The 19189-nt window shown below is 47.4% G+C and overlaps 1 protein-coding gene across 8 annotated transcripts in view; it reads right to left on the bottom strand.

Annotated features, from left to right (window-relative positions):
* Positions 1–19189, bottom strand: part of PTPN3 (protein tyrosine phosphatase non-receptor type 3) — a 188594-nt gene that overhangs the window by 160983 nt on the left and 8422 nt on the right. For 3 of the 8 annotated variants that reach the window (XM_053265901.1, XM_053265895.1, XM_053265890.1), the window contains exon 1: positions 7533–7556. The exons of 2 other annotated variants lie outside the window; for them this stretch is intronic. In XM_053265901.1, the coding sequence (XP_053121876.1) occupies positions 7533–7554 (22 nt within the window). In that variant the 5' untranslated portion in view covers positions 7555–7556. Of the gene's footprint in view, positions 1–7532; positions 7558–12296; positions 12539–19189 lie in introns of those variants that run through there. 3 more of the 8 variants (XM_053265898.1, XM_053265899.1, XM_053265891.1) reach the window with 2 other exon arrangements.

The following is a 19189-nucleotide window of genomic DNA, read 5'->3' on the forward strand; positions in this document are numbered from 1 at the left end:
AACGCAGAACTATCCTGTCCGGAAAGAATCGAGTATATGGTTCATCCATTCGAAGAGCAAGTAATTCGCTCACACGTTTAGCAGATGTGATTGCCACCAGAAATAAAGCCTTTAACGTTATTAACTTTAAAGAAGCAGTGGCCATAGGTTCAAATGGTCTCTCCATCAAAGCCGATAGCACCAAGGAGAGGCTCCACTTGTCGGATGGTCTTTTTACTGGGGGGTATAGATTACTCAACCCCTTCAAAAACTCCTTGCAGTTAGGATGAGTAAACACCGTCTTTTGATTCCAGCCACCGTGATGAGCAGAAATGGCCGCTAAATGAACTTTTATGGACGCATTGACCAATCCACTGGATTTCAAGGAGGTTAGGTATAGCAATACCTCCCTCACAGAGGCCTCCTTTGGTTCGAATTGGTGCTCGGTGGCATACAGCGAGAATCTTCTCCATTTGCAGAGATAATTCCTCCTAGTCGACTTCCTCTTGCTATTCTTTAATATCTTCTTCAGCAACCCACTTTCCATGCTGTCAGATTGAGGACTGACAGGTTGGGGTGGAGTATTTGTCCTTCTTGTTGATATATCTGGTCCCTCTGCTGTGACAACCTCTTGAACGTATGGTTCAACAGTCGTAAGAGTTGCAGGAACCACAGCTGTCTGGGCCACCAAGGTGCGGCAACAATCGCCCTGGTGTTGTCCTGTAAAAGCTTGGCTACAACCCTGTTCAACAGGGGATACGGAGGGTACAAATAAAACATACTTTGCGTCCATCGGTACTGGAAGGCATCTCCCTTCGACAGGAGGCCCTCACCCATTCTGGAACAGTATTGGCTGCATTTCTTGTTTCCTGCTGTCGCAAACAGGTCAACAGTCGGGGTCCCCCAGGCAAGGAATATTTCCTTCAACAACTGTGGGTTGAGCTCCCACTCGTGTTGCTGAAGGATGGGAGATCTGCTCAAGGTGTCTGCTAGGACATTGTCCTGTCCCCTTATGTGTATAGCCACCAGGTGTATGTGACGTGCAATGCACCAGTTCCATATCTGGAGCCCTAGATGGCACAATGGCTTCGACACCGTTCCTCCTTGATTGTTTACGTAGGCGATTGCGGTGGTATTGTACATCTGAAGTTGCAGTACCCCCTCCTGAATGACATCCTGAAAGGTTTGCAGTGCCTTGTAGGCTGCCAGAAGCTCCAGGAAATTGATGTGATACTCCTTCTCTCGGTGATTCCACCGGCCTTGTGCTCTGTGGACTCCCAAATGAGCTCCCCATCCGAGCATGGAGGCATCTGTGGTCAGTGTGCAAGTAGGTATCGGGGTCCAAAACAGCATCCCTCCCTGCATATTCGCATCCTTTCTCCACCACCGCAATGAGTCTAGGACTGCATGCGGAATTTGAAGGGGTAGACCCTGGGGGTCCACATTGGGGCGAAAAACATCCAGGTACCACATCTGTAGTTTCCTCATGCGAAGCTTCGCGTAGCGAACAGTAGTGGTACAAGAGGCCACCAGGCCCAATAGGACCTGGATTGATCTGGCCTGTTGATGTGGAGTGGCATGAAAGTGTAAAACCATCTCCTTTATTTGATGGAATCGGTTCTGTGGGAGGAACGCCCTCTGGCAGTCCATGTCTAGCTCTGCACCGATATACCTTAGGCGCTTCGAGGGAGTAAGGTGAGACTTCTTCCAGTTGATTCGTATGCCCAGGTCGCTCAATAGTGCAGTCACTGTTTGTATGTGGCCATCCAATTGAGTATTGGACCTTGCTGTAATAAGCCAGTCTTCGAGATACAGAAATATTGAAATTCCTTGTGTTCTCAGGTAGGCAATGATGACAGCCATGCATTTTGTGAACACTTGTGGGGCAGTCACCAGGCCAAAGGGCAGGACATTGTACTGGAAGATCCAACTGCCCAGCGTGAAACATAAATATCTCCTGTGGAACTCCTAAATCCCGGCATGAAAGTAGGCATCTTTCAAATCCAACGTTGCAATCCATTGCTCCTGGTGAAGAAGAGGCAGGATTGCTTGCAGCATTATCATTCGAGATTTCCTTACGTTGACATAAAGGTTCAGCCACCTGAGATCCATGATTGGGCGAATGCCCCCATCCCTCTTGGGTATTTGGAAGTACTTTGAATAGAAGCCTGTCAGAGCATGAGCCCACGGAACCGGTGAAATTGCTTCCTTGTCCAACAGAACCTTGACTTCCTCCTCTAGTGTTTCCATTTCTAGGGTATATTTTATCCCATTGAATTGAGGAAGAGTCTTGAATTCAATAGCATAATCTGTCCTGATTATACGCAGGACCCAGCAATCTGATGTTATATGTTGCCATGCTTGGGCATGGCTTGCCAGTTTGGTGGTGTATCTGTTTTGCAACAAGGTTATGTTGTTCCTTGTGGTTCTGTTAGATAAGCTTCACTGTTTCGGTTGCTTCAGTTCTGGTAATTGTGGGCTCTGGTAGCAATGAAAGTTGTTGTTTCGGCTGCTGTGCAGGCTTATTACGGCCCTGCTGTTCCGGCTTGTTTCTTTGTGTGTAATTTCTGCGATTGTATCGATTAAAGGGTCTCTTATACTCCTTGCGCTCATTCCTTCTGTAAGAGTTCTGTCTCCGTTGATACGGTTGAAACCTATTATTTGTAAAGCGTTGTGCTGCTAATGTCTTTGCTGTATACTTAGACTTCAAGTGTTCCATAGTATCATCTGTTTGCTCTGCAAACAGGCCTTTTCTATCAAATTGTAATGACTCTATGCGGTCACACATATCCTGCATCAAAGTGGTCGACCACAGCCATGCATGGCGTCGCAAAATCACAGCAGTTGTAAGAGAGCGCGATTCTGACTCTGCCAAGTGTTTAGCATTCACCAATTGTTGGCGTGTAGCTGCCATGGTTTTCACAAAAACAGTATCAAAACACCTTTGAAATTCCTCTCACGTCAAAGAGGATCTCTGAGCATGGAGATTTTCCCACAAAGTGTAAGTATATTTTGCCAGACAAGCTATGTAGTTTGAGATTTTAATGGATAGGCAGGCTGTAGAGTAAGCCTTTCTAGCAAGCACATCAAGCTTCCTGCCCTCCTTGTCTGCTGGTGTGGTATGCCTCCTCCCTGATTTCGCCGAAGAGGCACAGTCAATAACCAGCGAATTAGGTACTGGGTGTGTAATTAGATATTCATTATCTTGTTCCATTATTCTGTATAGAGATTCCAGACGCCTTGAAATAGCTGTGGAAGTCTGCAAGACCTCCCATGCCAATTTAGCCGCCTTTGTGATCACTGGAAGCATTGGTAGGTAAACTGGTTGCGAGCCAGATTACTTTTAAAAGAAATTATAAACGGGGTCATCCGAATCTGTTGTCTTTTGAGTGAGATTGAGACCCAGAACTTCTGCCATTTCAGCTACTTGCTGATTGTAAGGCCTTATCTCCTCTGTAGGTGAATCAGCAGGAAGAGGCACGACATCTGGACTGGGGTCATTTGGAAGCTCATCTTCTGAACATCATTGGGGCTATCCTTCGAGGAGTCGGAAGAGAATTCCTCTTCATCCTCAGCAGAGGAGGAAGGCACAGCATCAGGTGTCAGTTGACTTTGAGGGTATAGTCTCCCTATGACCAGCACGTAACATCTGGTTGCCTTGTGTCAACAGTGGAGGCAATGAGGTCTGAATCGAAACCGTTCTGATAGGGCAGGCCTGCTCAACTTGGGCCCTCCTGCAGATGTTGGCCTACAATTCCCATAATTCCTGGCTATTGGCTGCTGTGGCTGAGAATTATGGGAGTTGTAGTCCAAAAACAGCTGGGGGGCCTAAGTTGAGCAGGCCTGTGATAGGGCAAGACAGTGAGATGGCAGCTTGAACTGAAGAATCCTGAACCTGAGGTTTGCATAGACGTGGTACTAAGGTCCGTACAGTACTTAGCAATAGCAATAGCACTTACATTTATATACTGCTTTATAGCCGGAGCTCTCTAAGCAGTTTACAATGATTTAGCATATTGCCCCCAACATACTTATGCCCATGGGTCCCTCCCTTAAAGGAGTATTAGTCTGAACAGAAATTGAAGTGCAAGGTGGAACACTAGGTGTTGTCTGAGTCATGGCAGCCACAGAGCATTCTGGAAATTGGGGTCTGTTTAGCCTCTCTAACTGCCATTCCCTAAACAATGCACACTCTTTAGGAGACAAAGTGATGTTAGCATCAGCCCACCCCCTCAATGGACACAAACCAATAGGTGTTCTCTGAGCAGGAGTGAGTGAAGGTGTCTTAGGAGGAGGAAGACTAATATCTTCATCCACATCCAGACCCTGGGGAATAAACCCCTGGAAAGTAGAGGTGGAAGGGGTTGTGTTCCCAGAGTGAAGGAGTTGTAGGAGGTCAGGGTCTATCTCTACCCTCCCTTCCGCTGGTGTAACTTCAACATGCATGCATGCCATCATCCAAGAATGCCCGTTCAGCTTGAGAAGGCACTATGTATTCCCCGTTTGCAGGGGATGTCTCAACATCAGCGCTCAGAGCAATTCTTGATGTCGAAGGAGAGGCTGCTGCCGATATTGAGGGTGGTTCTGGAGCCCTAGACAGTGGAGTCAGTGTTTTCGATGTCGAAGGAATGCCCCGCTTCAACTTAGTTGCAGTGCGATCTTTGATCTTGGTGGCATCACCGCGGTGCCATTTATGAGTTCAATGTCGAGGCGGTGTTACTGCGCTCGACATCGAGGCTGGAGTTGAAGGCAATTGCCAAGGGGTTGGTGCAGGCGACAGGGACCCTGCTCTGTTTCTCAGTGGCTCAGCCTGTAACCCTGAGGGAGATGGAGTGGTATGCCGTGAGGCTGAAGCCGGAGTTGCCTTCCTCTTTGTAGTACGAGGCGGTGGCGAAGAGCACGGGCGCTTTAGGCTGCTGCTGCTCAGTACTGAGGGCTCTTTGAATAGGCTCGGTTTTGTAGCCTTAATAAAGGTCCCCACGGCATTGGGAGCTGTGTTCGAGGGTTTAGACTGCGTATGAGCAGCCCTCGGCAGGGAGGAAGAGGCTGTTGGGCGGAGCGTGTCTTCCATTAACGAAAACTTTAGCCGCGCCACCCTATTCTTCAATTTGCCTCGAGAATGATTTACAAATAGGGCAAGCAGTCGTGGAGTGCTCTTCTCCCAGGCAGAGGAGACAAAGTTGATGACCGTCTGTTGATGGAAGCTTAGCCCTGCAGCGAATGCACCGCTTAAAGGTGGTCTTCTCCCTCACAGATGTACTCATGGGAGTTTGCTGCCGTCACGTTTATGTCTTTAATATTTTAATAACCTTTGTCCTAGTCGTGACAGGGGGAAGTAGGGACACAGTTCAGTTCCAAGGTTTAGTGACAAATTCGGGACAGAGATCTAAATGTTAAACATTGCCAAATGCCGTTGTCGATCCGAGATCAAAAACAGGACAGAGTTTTAATCGTTAGGCTTTGCCATTCATCGTTGCCGATCCGAGTCAATCCATGTGTTCGCTAAAGCTTATAGCTTATGTTTAGGTGGTAAGCAAAAAATGTCGTTTTCTGAGTAAAATTACAAATTCACTATACAAGGAGCAATGAAGTTTCCGAGGTCCGAACGCAGCAGCCGTAAGAAAGAAACTGAGCAACTGATGCCTAACTGCCAGTATAGGTACTGCACGGTTCGTGCAGAGGCAGTTAAAAGGCGTTGCGAGGAGCTAATCAATATTACCTGAAGTTGTCCTGCGCAGGTGCAGAACCCATTTTTATGTCTGTCGAGGCCTCACTATCCAGATCAGTTGTTAGTTTCAAAAGAATCTTTATCTCCTTGGAAGGTCTTCCTGGTGTACCAGATAAGCCTTGAGTTTGCCCATTCACCCCAGCCCATAGAGGTTGTCCAAACCATTTCACTTTATTGTTCATTGAGATCACACCAATCGGTGATCAAATCAAGCAATAAGAATTATTTTGTAAACTATGGATGTCAGCCCCAACAGCAAGGTGCCTGAAGTAACAATTTTGCCTATTTCTAGCCCAAATGATAACAAATGGTGTGCAAGTGCGAGTATGAGTGCATGCGTGTATACTACAGCCATATAATCAACTACAGCTTTTGCTCCAGCCCTGATTCCAGCTCAGATCACAGCCGCCAGTTTAGACATACCTCCAGACCCAAACCACTCACTACGCTTGGCTGACCTAGAGAACTGGATCCTAGAGACCTGACAACCTCTGGACTTTTCTTGAAACCAGATTCTATCCTGAATGCACGCCAAGCCTTGATGTGCAAAAGCACTGTAAAAGCTCCATGCAGAAGAGCTCCAGGTAACCCTTCTATTTTATCTATATGATGCATAAAATGAAGTTACAGTAAAATGATAGCATTGTGTGAGGTCTCTTTGATCTCTAGCAGAATAAATGCATAATTCTCTCATTTTCCCATGCAAAATGGGTATGGTTTGTCCATACCCAATATCCATATTAGTAAAAACTGCAATGGGTGGGGGGATGATCAAGGGTGTAGTGGATGAAACACCACAAGGATTCTGACCTGACCTGGAGAAAATGGAACACAAGGTTGTATGATACTCCTTCACAAATGGGGTATGATCCTTCCCGATTTCAACCAGCTTTAATTTCAGTGGGATACAGTCATGACTAATTTAGTCTGGATACTGCCCAGTGTCTGCAAAAACAAATCTGTTCTCCCTAATGAATGCTTTTACATTGTAAAACAAAACATGTTCTGAAATTCCTTTTGAGACTTGGCTACAGTCATCATTGTGTAAATGTTGTCAGAGCTTCTGCCCTCGTACATTTTTAGAGCTTCCCACCCTCCTCTCTTCAGTTGTTATACAGTCATGGGAGTGTAACAACCCTGTTTTATCTGTTAGGGTGGAAAGAAACCAGCATTCCATCTTATTTCACCGGATGTCCCACCAAATCTTCTGTGGCTTCTCAAACCTTTCTCTTTATGCTATTCATGCTAGAAGAAGAATTGTTAGGATCACCTGCTCAACAAGTATGCCAGGTTTTTTTAGCAAATATGTGGGGAAATGGCTAAGATAAGGAATAAAAGTCAAAAAGCAGACATGAAACAATCCCCCCCCCCATTATTATAATGGAGTTTTTTACATTTGAATAGGAAAGCACAGAAACACACACAATCTCTTTGGGAAATGTCTCTCTTTAGATGGTCTGACTTCCATACAATCTGCTTTCATGGGTTAGTTTAAATTAAGGTTTTGAATTTCTACAAATTAAGAACAAAGAGGGCCCTATAATGTCAATCTTGCTTGCGCTCAGATCAGCCAGAATGTTTGGGAGGAGAAGGTGGGGCAGTGAGTGGGCAGAGACGGGAGGAGGATGTAAACAGCCTCTTCCCTTGTTGCCCCGAAACAGCTGTGAAAGGGGCCTTTGCCAGTGCTGGCTGAGGAAAGCTTTCCTCACTCCCAAAAAAGGATAAATGTCTAGAAAGGGTAACCGTTACAGTTGAATGCTTTTAACTCATGTTTCTGAGGTAAATAGGAGAACAGATTCGATCACACACAGGCCCTGCTTCCTACCTCTGGCTGCTGTTTTGTTCATTTTAATTCAGAGTTGGTAGGCCTCTGTGCTCCTGTATGGCTTTAAAAACCTTCCAACCTTATTCCTCATAGTAAACTGCTTTATATCGAGCCACACCCTTGGTCCATCTAGCTCAGTACTGTCTACACTGACGGGCAGAGTCCCCTGAGGTTCCAGGTAAGGCTGAGACACACTCCTGCGTAGAGATTGAACCTGGCTGGGACCTTCTGCAGGCAGAAGCTCTTCCACTGAGCTATGGCCCCATCCCCCCAAGAGGAATAGCTTACTGTGATCACATGTCTCCTATCCAAATACAAACCAAGACAGACAATGCTGTCCAGTCTGTCAAAGGAGACAATTCATGCTCACTACTACAAGATCAATTCTCCTCCTTCATAAACGAGAAAGGCTGCTGAGTTCCTTGTAAAGGCCAGAGAGCCCAAGACATTTAAACACATGCAACTTTGGCTAGCCTATGAGGTGTAAGCAGCACCTGTTAATATTCTGCCTGTACTTCAGCTGCTTGACAGCCAGAACTAAAGTAATGGCCCTGCTTCAGTTGCCATTGCCAGTCCCACTCTTGTTGCCTCCACTGCTAGCTAAACCTACTGCTGTTTGCTATAGAAATTAAGCAGAGTAAGTATTAAAAAGGAAAAAAGGGAATCAAAATTAAGCCTCCAATACTTCAAGTGCATCACCAAGTGCACACTTAGCGATGCACTTGGCACAATGCCGAGGCATGCCTCAGCAACTGCAGAATGTATATGCCTTGGCCTGAGGAGGCCAGGAAACAGAAACAGGTTCCAATAGGTTCCAGCTGGTCACAGAACACTCCCCAGTCCTTGGACAAACACTCCTCCCAGAATATATCCATGTTTCCTTGCTTTGCAAGTTATATGCAAAGCAAGTTAATGCTGTTAAAACCACCGATCAAATTAGCAGATCAGTGATAGTTTACAAATGTTCTTATATCAGTAACAAACAAAATCTAAAGTAACTATTCTGTCTCACTGGTGCTCTGATCTGCAAGTTAACAGAAATTATTATTAATAGTTTTAAATGTTACACTGAAATATGACAAGTGTTTGTAATATGAATCATGTTTTAAAACAGATGTGTTAGTTATGGGCACTTATAACTACATACAAACTGTCTGGCATAACCCAAATGAAAATTATATAAAGAGCTACGTGTTTATATTTGTCTGTCATATTCTTAAAGCTCCTCCTAAGAAATCCCAACCTTCACGTTTAACACCGCCAAGTTCCGCTTGGCAGCATGCAAGATCCATTGGACCACGACGACCAGGGCTTCCCTTCGCATCAGCTCTGTATAGCTTTGAACGGCTGTCTATACCATTATCTATATACTCTGTTTTAGTCACTGCTTTTTTCAGTATGTACATTAGAATTAATAATTTCATAGCTCTTCCCCCTTTCAAGGGTAGAAGTTTTAAAATTATTATTAATTATTATCATTATTACTACATTTATATCCTGCTCTTCCTCCAAGGAGCCCAGAGCAGTGTACTATATACTTCAGTTTCTCTGCGTGCCTGCGCAGTTGGGAAGTGATGCCGGGCCAGCCAGCAGGCCTCGGCATCGCTCTGCTGGCAGGTGATCTGCCGCCGCTCAGGCCGCTACAGAGGAATCGCCGGCGCCACCAGCCACCGCCGCACTCGGCGGGCAACCCGTCGCCGCCCGCCACCAGCACCGCCGAATCGCTGCCACCGCTGCCGCACTCAGCGGGCGACCCACCGACGCCTGCCACCGCCACCAGCACCTGGGGCACCAGCGCAGGTATGTGGGGGCAGGGGGGCGCAATTTCAGGGCAAGAGCTTGCCCTGGGTGCCGTTTCCCCCCGTTACGCCACTGGTTTCCAAAGCAGTTTACCTAGAAAAATAAGTAAATGAGATGGTTCCCTGTCCCCAAAGGGCTCACAATCTAAAAAGAAACACAAGGTAGACTCCAACAACAGCCACTGGAGGAATGCTGTGTTGGGGTCAGACAGGGCCAGCTGCACGCTCCCTACTAAATATTAGAGAATCACTAGTTTTAAAAGGTGCCTCTTTGTCCACCATAAGTGGCGCAATGGGGAAATGCTTGACTAACAAGCAGAAGGTTGCCGGTTCGAATCCCTACTAGTATGTTTCAGCGGCGATATAGGAAGATGCTGAAAAGCATCATCTCATACTGCACGGGAGGAGGCAATGGTAAACCCCTCCTGTATTCTACCAAAGAAAACCACAGGGCTCTGTGGGCACCAGGAGTCGAAATTGACTTAACAGCACACTTTACCTTTGTTCAGTTAGAAGGGGTGTCCTGCATGAATAAAACAAGCCAAACACATCAGAATTCCTTACTTCAGCAACACACAACTTTCAAAAACTTCTGCTCACTTGCCTAACCATTCCATTTGGATACCACTGGATATTGGGCCCACCACTGTTGCCCACAGGGACAGGAAAGAAGCAGTGATTGATGCTCAGAAAAGTGAGCAATGCAGAATAAGGAGAAGCAGCCTCTGCCTGCATCTACTTTTAAGTCACCATCTCCCTGTCAGGAGCAACTACCTCCACTCTCTTGCCTTCTCCCTCTGAAAGGTACAGTGAGGGCAACTCAGTTGGATGAGCCCAATCCCAACTACCATATTTGGCTGCATAGAAGGCAAATCAATTTAAGACAATGCCTTAAAAGAGAAGAGATTAAAGAAAGACTCTGAATTTAAGAAGATTCCCCCATATTTAACAGGAAAGAACTGGGTAAAATCTTATCTTGGATTTGGGTAAATATGGTATTTCAGCACCCAGAAAGAGCTCCTTGCAACTGTGGTCACTGCTTAGTTACCCACCCACAGTGCCATCCTAAGGGGTGGGCAAAGAGGGGTATCACTAAGCCCCATGCTGTCACCCCCCAACCCCATGCCAGCGGGGTGGCGGAGAGATTCCAGATTGGACTCTCCCTGTTCCCAATGCAAGTGCATCACAGGGCTGACTGAGCAACTGCTGCAGAGGGAGGAAGCTGCCCTCCACCAGCAGTGGCAACACAGATATTTGCCACTGCTGCCAGCCCAGATCCCACCTGTCACAGCAGTGGTCCTCCACCTTGGCTGGGCCCTGCAGCACGTTCTTCTTGGGAGGATGGCTGCTGCGGTGCACAATTTTCCCCTTGTCACTGGCCCAAAACATGACTTTCACTTGTTGCAGCAGCTGCCCTCCACTTTGGCTGGACCCCCCAGTGTGCTCTGCTTTGCAAACCACAGTGCGCCATGGGCCTGGCTGAGTCAGAAGGGGCTGCTGCAGCCGGCAGAAGCTGTGCTCCACCAGCAGTATATACTTCCCACCACTGCCAGTGCCAGCCTAGAGGATGGCTTCCATCTGTCACAGCAGCTCCCCTCCAACTTGGCTAGACACAGCAGCATATTCTGTTCAGCAAACCAGAGTGTGCACCAGGGCTGACTAAGTCAGTAGGCACTGCACTCCGCCAATGACAGAGAGTAGGAGCTGCAGGGGCAGCATGGATATTTCTCAATGCCACCTTGAGAACCATGGCTCCAGCCTGTCACAGCAGCTATCATCCAACTCTGCTTAGCAAACCAGAGCATGCTGCAGCACTGGTTTGGTCAAAGGGCAGCTGCTGTGGCAGGCAGGCAGTTGTGCTCCACCAGCAGCAGCGGCATGGAGTTTCCCCATGGCAGCACCTGCCCTCCAGCTAACTCAGGTAATACCTGCCACACACTCTTCTTGGCAACCAGAGTGCACCATGAGACTGGCTGAGTCAGATGACAGCTGCTGTGGCAGATGGCAGCTGCAGATACCCCCACCAGCCCAGAGCACAGCTCCCACCTGTTGCAGTGGTTGCCCTCCAACGCATCCAGGCCCCATAGGCACACTCCATTTCGCTGCGTTGGGGCGGAGAGTGGCTGTTGTGCAGTGGGTGGGCTGGCAGAGGCATTTTCCCGGGAGGAAACTCTACACTGCCACGACCCACATCTTTGTGCTGCCTCTTGCCAGAGTCCAGCACCCCTAAGCAAGTTAGCAGATGAGGGCACCAAAAGTAACAGTTGCTGGTGCCGCCGCGGTCTTCATTTGCTTGCTCTTTTCAGAGAAGTTATGTGGCATGGAGTCCTGGGCCTGCTACACCCAGCCGGTACCAGCGCCCCCCTCCCCAGAGAGCAGACACTGCCTTGCAGCTGTGTGCCACTTCGACAGCTTCTCGGAAGCAAGCGGCATGGAGGAGCCACCGTCCCTCGCTAGCCCCCTCCGTCTGGGCACCCCGGCGGCGAATCTAATCTCAATCACTGCAGCATTCAGAGCGAGAGCGGGGGCGGCGCCTGCTCTCTCTGCCGCTCCTTGCAATTAGTTTGCTTTGCTAGGTGAAGAATCGGGCCTGCTGCGCCCCATCCGAACCGCCACTCACTCCACCCACAAAGAGGGTCAGAGAGCGCAAGAACAGCCGCGGCAGTCGCTCCGTCCAGCCATCTCCAGCGCCTGATCACCTGCTCCTCCAGCGAGGAGTGCAAAGGGAGAGCGCCGCCGCCTGCACTTGTCTGTACTCTTCCTACAGGCAGAAGGAAAGCAGAGGAGGGGCCCGTCGAGGGCACATGACCGACCCCCTCCTTCCCCCGCAAGAACCGCACCAGCCGGCAGGCAACACACAGATTCCGTCCGCTCGCCCGACGACATTCCCCTCAACCCAACCACAGGTTCCGCCTCCCCACCCCACCCCACCCGCAAGACGCTTCTTCCCGGCCCCAGTCGGTACCTCCTGGTTCCGCAGCCACCCACTCGAACCTCGATGGCGGGCAGCAGGGGCACCGGGTCCACTTGGGACTGCTCACGGCAAGGACGCCCAACCAGGAAGCAACTCTCAGGCAACAGCAACGACAGCCGCAAAGTCGTCCCTTCCGCGGCGCCGCCCACAGCCTTGTCTTGCTTAAGCCAGCTCAACTCCACACGCCACAAGCACACGCCACCCCCTCGTGGAACCCAGAGAGACGCCCGAGCGCGTCTGATGAGACAGGCTCGGCTCTGTCCGGCACCACGGCGGCCCCCAGGGAGAATGACGTCAAACAGGAAGCATTGTTGCGTCTGCGCAGTGGAGCTGTCCAGGGCTCACTTCTTGCCCTTCCCTTCTTGTTGATTTGCGGAGACTATTTCTGCAGGAATAAATTCTTAACTGCTGGTCTCGGTTATGTCCCATTGGAATCCTTAAAGGTGTGTGTCTGACATTTGGTTCTCCTCTGTCCATACACCTATCCTCCATGTCCATAGCTGGGCATCCCAAACCTATGGAAGGCCCTCTTGACTGCAATGAGTTTACCACCACACAAGTGTGTATAAAATTGTGGCCTTAAGCTGTCTTGAGGCTGTGTACTTAGTGCACTCTTTCTTCAGAATATGCTCCACTGAACTCAGTGGGACTGTTTTCTAAACAAGCAAGCATAAGGCAGTGAGTAGAACTAAGATTGGTTACAAGTGCATACATGGCACAACACAGGCGCAAACAGGTGTCGAATTCAGACCAGAGACATCTTGCTCCTGTATTTGGATATTCTCATAATTTGGCATGATCCAGGTATTTAAGAACTTAATCTGCTCTCAGTGCTATGAGCCTGCTTTATTATCCAAACTAACCTTGACAATATGTTCATAATGAGCAAAATATTAAGGAAGCTTAGCTATTTGCTGCACAAAAACTGAACAAAATCCCTCATAGCTACTATGGCATAGCTGATCAAGGATCTTTGAAGCACACCAATGGGGAATTGCACAGTAATCTCCATAGAATGACCCAAATCATTCACAAGACAAAGCCAGCATCTCCAGTTGACTTGTACTGCTGCACATATGGAATCCAGCTGCAGCAATGTTGCTTAAGAGCTGTTGGGCAACTATTTAATACAGTGCACCTGCACAGTAGAACTTACATTATCTCCAGTGTAATTTCCACTCTACAAGTGAACATAAGAAGCTGCCTTATACCAAGTCAGACCATTGGTCCATCTAGCTCAGTACTTTGACTGGTAGTACTCTCCAAGGTTTCAGGTAGAAGTCTTTCCCAGCCCTACCTGGAGATGTCAGGGATTGAACCTGGGAGCTTCTGCATATAAAGCAGATATTCTATTGCTGAGTCACAGTCCCAGTTTAGGTGCACTGATTTAAATTGTTGGCAGTGGCATTCTTGCGCAATATTGCCAGGGTCTGCTTCCACATGTGTAGCATCAATGACCAATCAAGAAGGCCAGCACTGCCTTGCACATGATATGGGCCAACAATAAAAAAACAAGATTGAGGTAGTAAACTATCATGTGGTATGAGCCACATGATAGTTCCAAGGCTGCTGGTGGATAGATCTGGGTGAGTGAATTGCTTACAGTCACAGTATTTATATATTCGGAGCACTTCTATACACACTGTTGGAGTGTGCTTTAGTGGGACTCTGCTCCACACTGCTTCTTGTTGTGACTTACTGCACTGCAGTAGCTTTAAAGTTTCAAAGTACAGGATGCTGGCTGTGGCCAGTGAGGCCTGTTATTGGCTTCCCTGCAGACAGAATATAAGAGGCTTCCTGTCTGAAGTGTGCCTCACTGTCAAGGTTCCCTTGTCCTGGTGTGTTACTTGGTGTCACGCCATGATTTGAACATTTCTCCTTACATGTTATATGTAGCAGAAGAGGGCAATATCCTTCATCAGTGAAAATAAACCTGTACTGCAAACAGTTCTTAGTACCACTGGCTCACTGTTTTCTTGTGCTACTGCTCAACTTTGTTAGATCTGGAAGCACCAGCAGCAGCTTCTCTTTTCAAATATTTATCCATGGTCCCTCTCTCTTTCCTTTTGTAGGGACAATCCTGGAGCAGCATCAAGGGCAAGAGTGAAGAGTCAGCATAGTAGCAAGCAGTAGTAAGAGAAGGCAGTCCTTCAGCTAACCTGACCACAGACCATTAAAAATGTTTTCCTTGAATCCTTGTTCCTTTAACCAAAAGAACAATGCCCTTTTAGCTTTTAAGTATCAGATACACTGTTGTAAAATAAATGAAATCAGCAGGTGAACTAACTAGTAATTAAGGGCTGCAATCAGGTACTGATCCTTTGACTGAGAACAGAGATGTAACAAGTACAAAAGGATGTCCCTATTTTCATCTGCAAGATGTTGTAAAGTATGGTATCTTCACATCCAGAGAGATAAACATACCCTACTGCCTGCACCATCAGTACATTGCTCTGAAAGCAGCTAGGTTACAATTTATCATCATGCTGCTAAAACTGAATGGGGGCAGGGGAATGGATAAAGCAGTTTTCATCTGAAGGGCATAATTAATGTAAAGGATAAAACTTGTGCTGCATTTAAGTGGCTATTCCTGGAACATGCAAGCCTTATGGTGCTTTCTAATTTACAGCACAGCAGTTCTGTTCTAGTGGCAAATGAATAAAGAATTAGGTCAGTAGTCAGGAGATCAGAAAAGCATCAACTGAATCAGACTAATTGATTTTTTAGATTGATGTGTGTTTAAAATGTGTACCAAAGGCACAATTGTATACTTCTGTATGTGGGTCTGAGAATAAGGTCTGCCATTTATAGTGCAAGTCTCTCATTAACACTCAAAACCCTCAGATCTAAACCTGCTTAATTTGTAAAATTAGAAGTGTCCATTGGAAGCCCCAAATTTCTGACTCATAAGCCTGACTTCTCAATCTTGTGTATTTGAGAGCTGTTTGTGGTTACTGAAGGAGAGAGGAATATAGTGAGAGCCAGAGTAGGACGGGGTCAAGTGCCACACCAGAAGCAATTTTGCAGATGTCTGAAAGGGTATAAATCAGAGGAAAGTGAGTCAGAAGGTGTGTATTGATTATACCTGGCCACTGACTCAGTATAAAGAAGAGGCAGGTTGCAGTTGCAGAGTACTATAGCTATTAGGTCTGGGGTTGAAGTAGTCAGCCCCAAAATTCTGGTAGGCTGAAACCTGTGCAACTTCTGGGAGGGCAGATGATGAAAGCCTCAGTGATGTTTGAGGTGGTGGAGTGGCAGTGGTGGTCCTGGGGGTGTGTGTGTTTTAAAGGAGAAAAACTGCTTTTGAGAAGTTTGAGAAGGGGGTAGCAGTGGCAGATGCACTACCCTATATTCAGACAGCCTCCCACCCCACTTGGAAAGGTTGGCTTCTGACTTACACAAACCCTATGCATAGACAGGTGCTAGATACCAGGATGAGCAGCAAGCCCCCAGAAGAGTCACACCACTGTGTCATGCAAAATCTGAGCTGGTGCTCAGATTACCTAGGAAAGGTAAATTTACCTCAGATTACCTAGGAAAGGTAAAGCACCCATCCTGAATTCCTTGTATACCTAAGGAGGTCAGAGTTCCAAGCAAAGCAAGCCAGGGGTTTAAAACATGAACAGCCCCACCCTGCCATGCAATCAAGCATCCAGGCAGCTAGTTTGGGTTGGTACAATAGAGCCCTTTTGTTGGAAGATCCATCTGAACAACTGCCCTATTAACACATCTTTTTCACATTCTGCACTGGACCATTTCCCTTTGTCTTTCTAAGGTCCTTTAGAACCATGCAGAGGGAAAACCATATAAAAGGTCTTTCCTCTATTTTTGTCAGGGGAAATTGGAGGTACAAGCTACATTTTATTTCCCAGACACCTGCCTGGAGTGTATGCCTGTGCACTCAAAACCCTTTCCCCTAAGTTAAATCACTGGACTGCTGAGTCCCTAAGTTGGAACACTGCACTATGGGGTGCAGAACTGCAGAACTGAGCTGCAGTCACTATCCTTGAGTGTTCCTTGTATAGGCTTTCTGTAGAGAAACATACACAAGACTACCCTGGATATTCTTGAAACTAAGAGCCTTTGGGTCAGTCTCTGTGTGGGCTTGCTATGGGCAGATTCCTGTACCTGACTGCCAGAAAGCCCCTTGAACTTCAGAGCAAAATCCTTGTTCCCTGGAATATAAACAGTGAGGTTGGGCCATTCTCTGTGTGAGCTAACTCCTGCAGCAGCAGTGACTGTCGGGGATTATGAGAGGACGGGGGAGAACCCAGTTACTGAAGCAAGAACCTTCCCACCCCTTCTCTCTTCCATGCCAGCAGGCATGGGTATTTATGTCTGCCAGCATGAAGGAAAACAGAAAGGGGGATGGCGAGGAAGCAGCATAGCAGGGGCAAAAGGCAGAGCACAGAAAAGTTGGGGAGGGAGAGGAGAAGGCAAAAAGCAGCAAAGCAGGGGCAAAAGACAAAAAACAAAAAAGTGAGAGGGGATGGGAGAAAGCAAGAAGAAAGGCAGAAGGGTAAAAGGTGCAAGAGGAGGAACAGAAGGGAGAAAGGTGGAATTACACACCCACAAACAAAGCTAGCTAGCAAGCAAAAGATTTACTGGCAGTCATGGAAAGCTTCAAATCAGGGAGCTTCCTCCAGCCCCCCCCCCCCCCCGCCTGTAACTTTCTCCTTCGTTTTGCTGGCTGGAACAGCTGCTACTCAAGCTGCTCCAACCAGTCTGATTCCAAGGGGGTCCCTCCCAACATTGCTCCCAGGAAGAACTAAAAGGGTAAACACACACTTCCAGGTTGCTTCAGGGAGTATATTTTTAACATGTTTTCCCCCTTCTTCCTGAGGGCAGTGCCAGGAGAAGCCCCCTAGGGATCAGACTGGTGGAAGCAACTTGAGGCAGCTTGAGTAGCAGCTGTTCCAGCCACTAAGACCAAAAGAGTGAGTTACAGGGCTGGAGGAAGCTCTCTGTTCTAGAGGGAGTCTGGTAAGTCGGGGCTGGTAAGTCTGATCTTTTATTAGCTTGTATTTGGGGGGGCATCCCCTTCCTCCCTTACTGACCAGCCACCACTGTCCTGCACTTGACTGTCTTGGAAAATCTGGTACGCCCCTTTGCTAGCAGTGGGCCTTTGGAACTTGGTTCTCATTTGGCATCGTCTACTGCTTTGGCAGAACTGCTGTGACGGGTACCCCTAATTCTCCCCAGCACAGGTCCACTGTGCAGAAACCACTGTGTTCTCTGCTCAGGACAGAGAACTGGAAGAGGAATGTGTGCAAAAGCAGAGCAGTGTTCAGATAACCACACCTCCACAGCCTGCACTGCAGTGTGTCCATACACTGTTCCTCCTTCCTGAGCATTAATGGTAGTTTTAAAGGGTAGTTTTGAAAGAGTGCAGCTCTCATTGATTGGACAGCTAATCATGGACAAAAACCTGAAATGGGCTATGTGTCATCTGGTCACCTTGTGACATTGCCTGTAGGAATCGGTGAATAAAGTTGAATAAATCACCATCCGGAAGACCCCATTGACCGATTTAAGAGCTCGCTTTGCTTTTAAGGCACAGTGGCCTTGCAGATTCTGAAGGAGAAAAAGCTTGACATGTCTACTGCACTTCTAGCATCCCATAGGGTTGCCAACTCCACAGAATTGGCTTGGAGTCTCCAAGAATCAACATCAGTGTCTAGAAGACTATTGAAAGGAATCTTGGAGATTTTAATGGACTATTATGATGGGGGGAAATGGGGTGGGGGGAATTGCCAGGAATAGCTTCAATCAGAGCTGGCTACCCTAATTTCCAAGAAGAGCAGAAAGTCTGAAAATATACTGGATCAATTTATATTTAAGTGATACCAACTATTAAATATGTTCTATATACGGGAAAGCCTTATCTCTGTCTACCCAGCCAGCACTTGAATTTGCAACTTTGTTTCTAATGGAAAAGGACCCACAGCTCCCAGTGTTATGGAGTGAATCAATTTCTACCTCCACTGATGTACGAGTCCTATTGAAACAAGAAGCAGATATGTCATAAAAACAGCTCAGGTGGATCAGGCCCAAGGCCTCTCTAGTCCAGCATCCTGTTTCACACAGTGGCCCACCAGATGCCTCTGGGGAGCTGACAGGCAAGAGGTATGTGCATGCCCTCTCTCTTGAAGTTGCTCTGCTGTAACCGGTATTGAGAGGCATCGTGTCTCTGAGGCTGGAGGTGACCCACAGCCACCAGACTAGTAGCCATTGATAGACCTGTCCTCCATGAATTTGTCTAAGCCCCTTTTAAAGCCATCCAAATTAATGGTCATCACCACATCCTGTGGCAAAGAATTCCATAGATTAATTATGCACTGTGTGAAAAAGTACTTCCTCTTGTTGGTCCTAAATTTCCCAACCTTCAGTTTCATGTGGTGATTCCTGGGAGAAAAATTTCTGTCCACTCCACTCCATGCATAATTTTATACACCTCGATCATGTCGTCCCATAGTCACCGCTTTTCCAAGGTAAAGAGCCCCAGTTGGTATAGCCTAGCCTCATAAGGAAGGTGATCCAGGCAGACCTCCAGACCATCTTGAATGCCCTGTTCTGCATAATTTCCAGTTCTACAATATCCTTCTTAAGATATGGTGACCAAAGCTGTATGCAGTACACCAGACGTGGCCGCACCACAGATTTTTATAAGGGTATTATAATATTAGCATTTTTATTTTCAGCCCCTAATGACTCCTGGCATGGAATTTTCCTTTTTCACAGCTGCCATACACTGATTTGACACTTTCAATGAGCTGTCCACCACAACCCCAAGATCTCTTTCTGGGTCAGTCACTGACAACAAAGACCCCATAAGTGTATATGAGAAGTTGGGGGGGGGTTGTCATAAAAAACCCAGACTGGGA

The sequence above is a fragment of the Hemicordylus capensis genome, chromosome 6 (genome assembly GCF_027244095.1).
Source record: "Hemicordylus capensis ecotype Gifberg chromosome 6, rHemCap1.1.pri, whole genome shotgun sequence".
Taxonomy (NCBI): Eukaryota; Metazoa; Chordata; class Lepidosauria; order Squamata; family Cordylidae; genus Hemicordylus; species Hemicordylus capensis.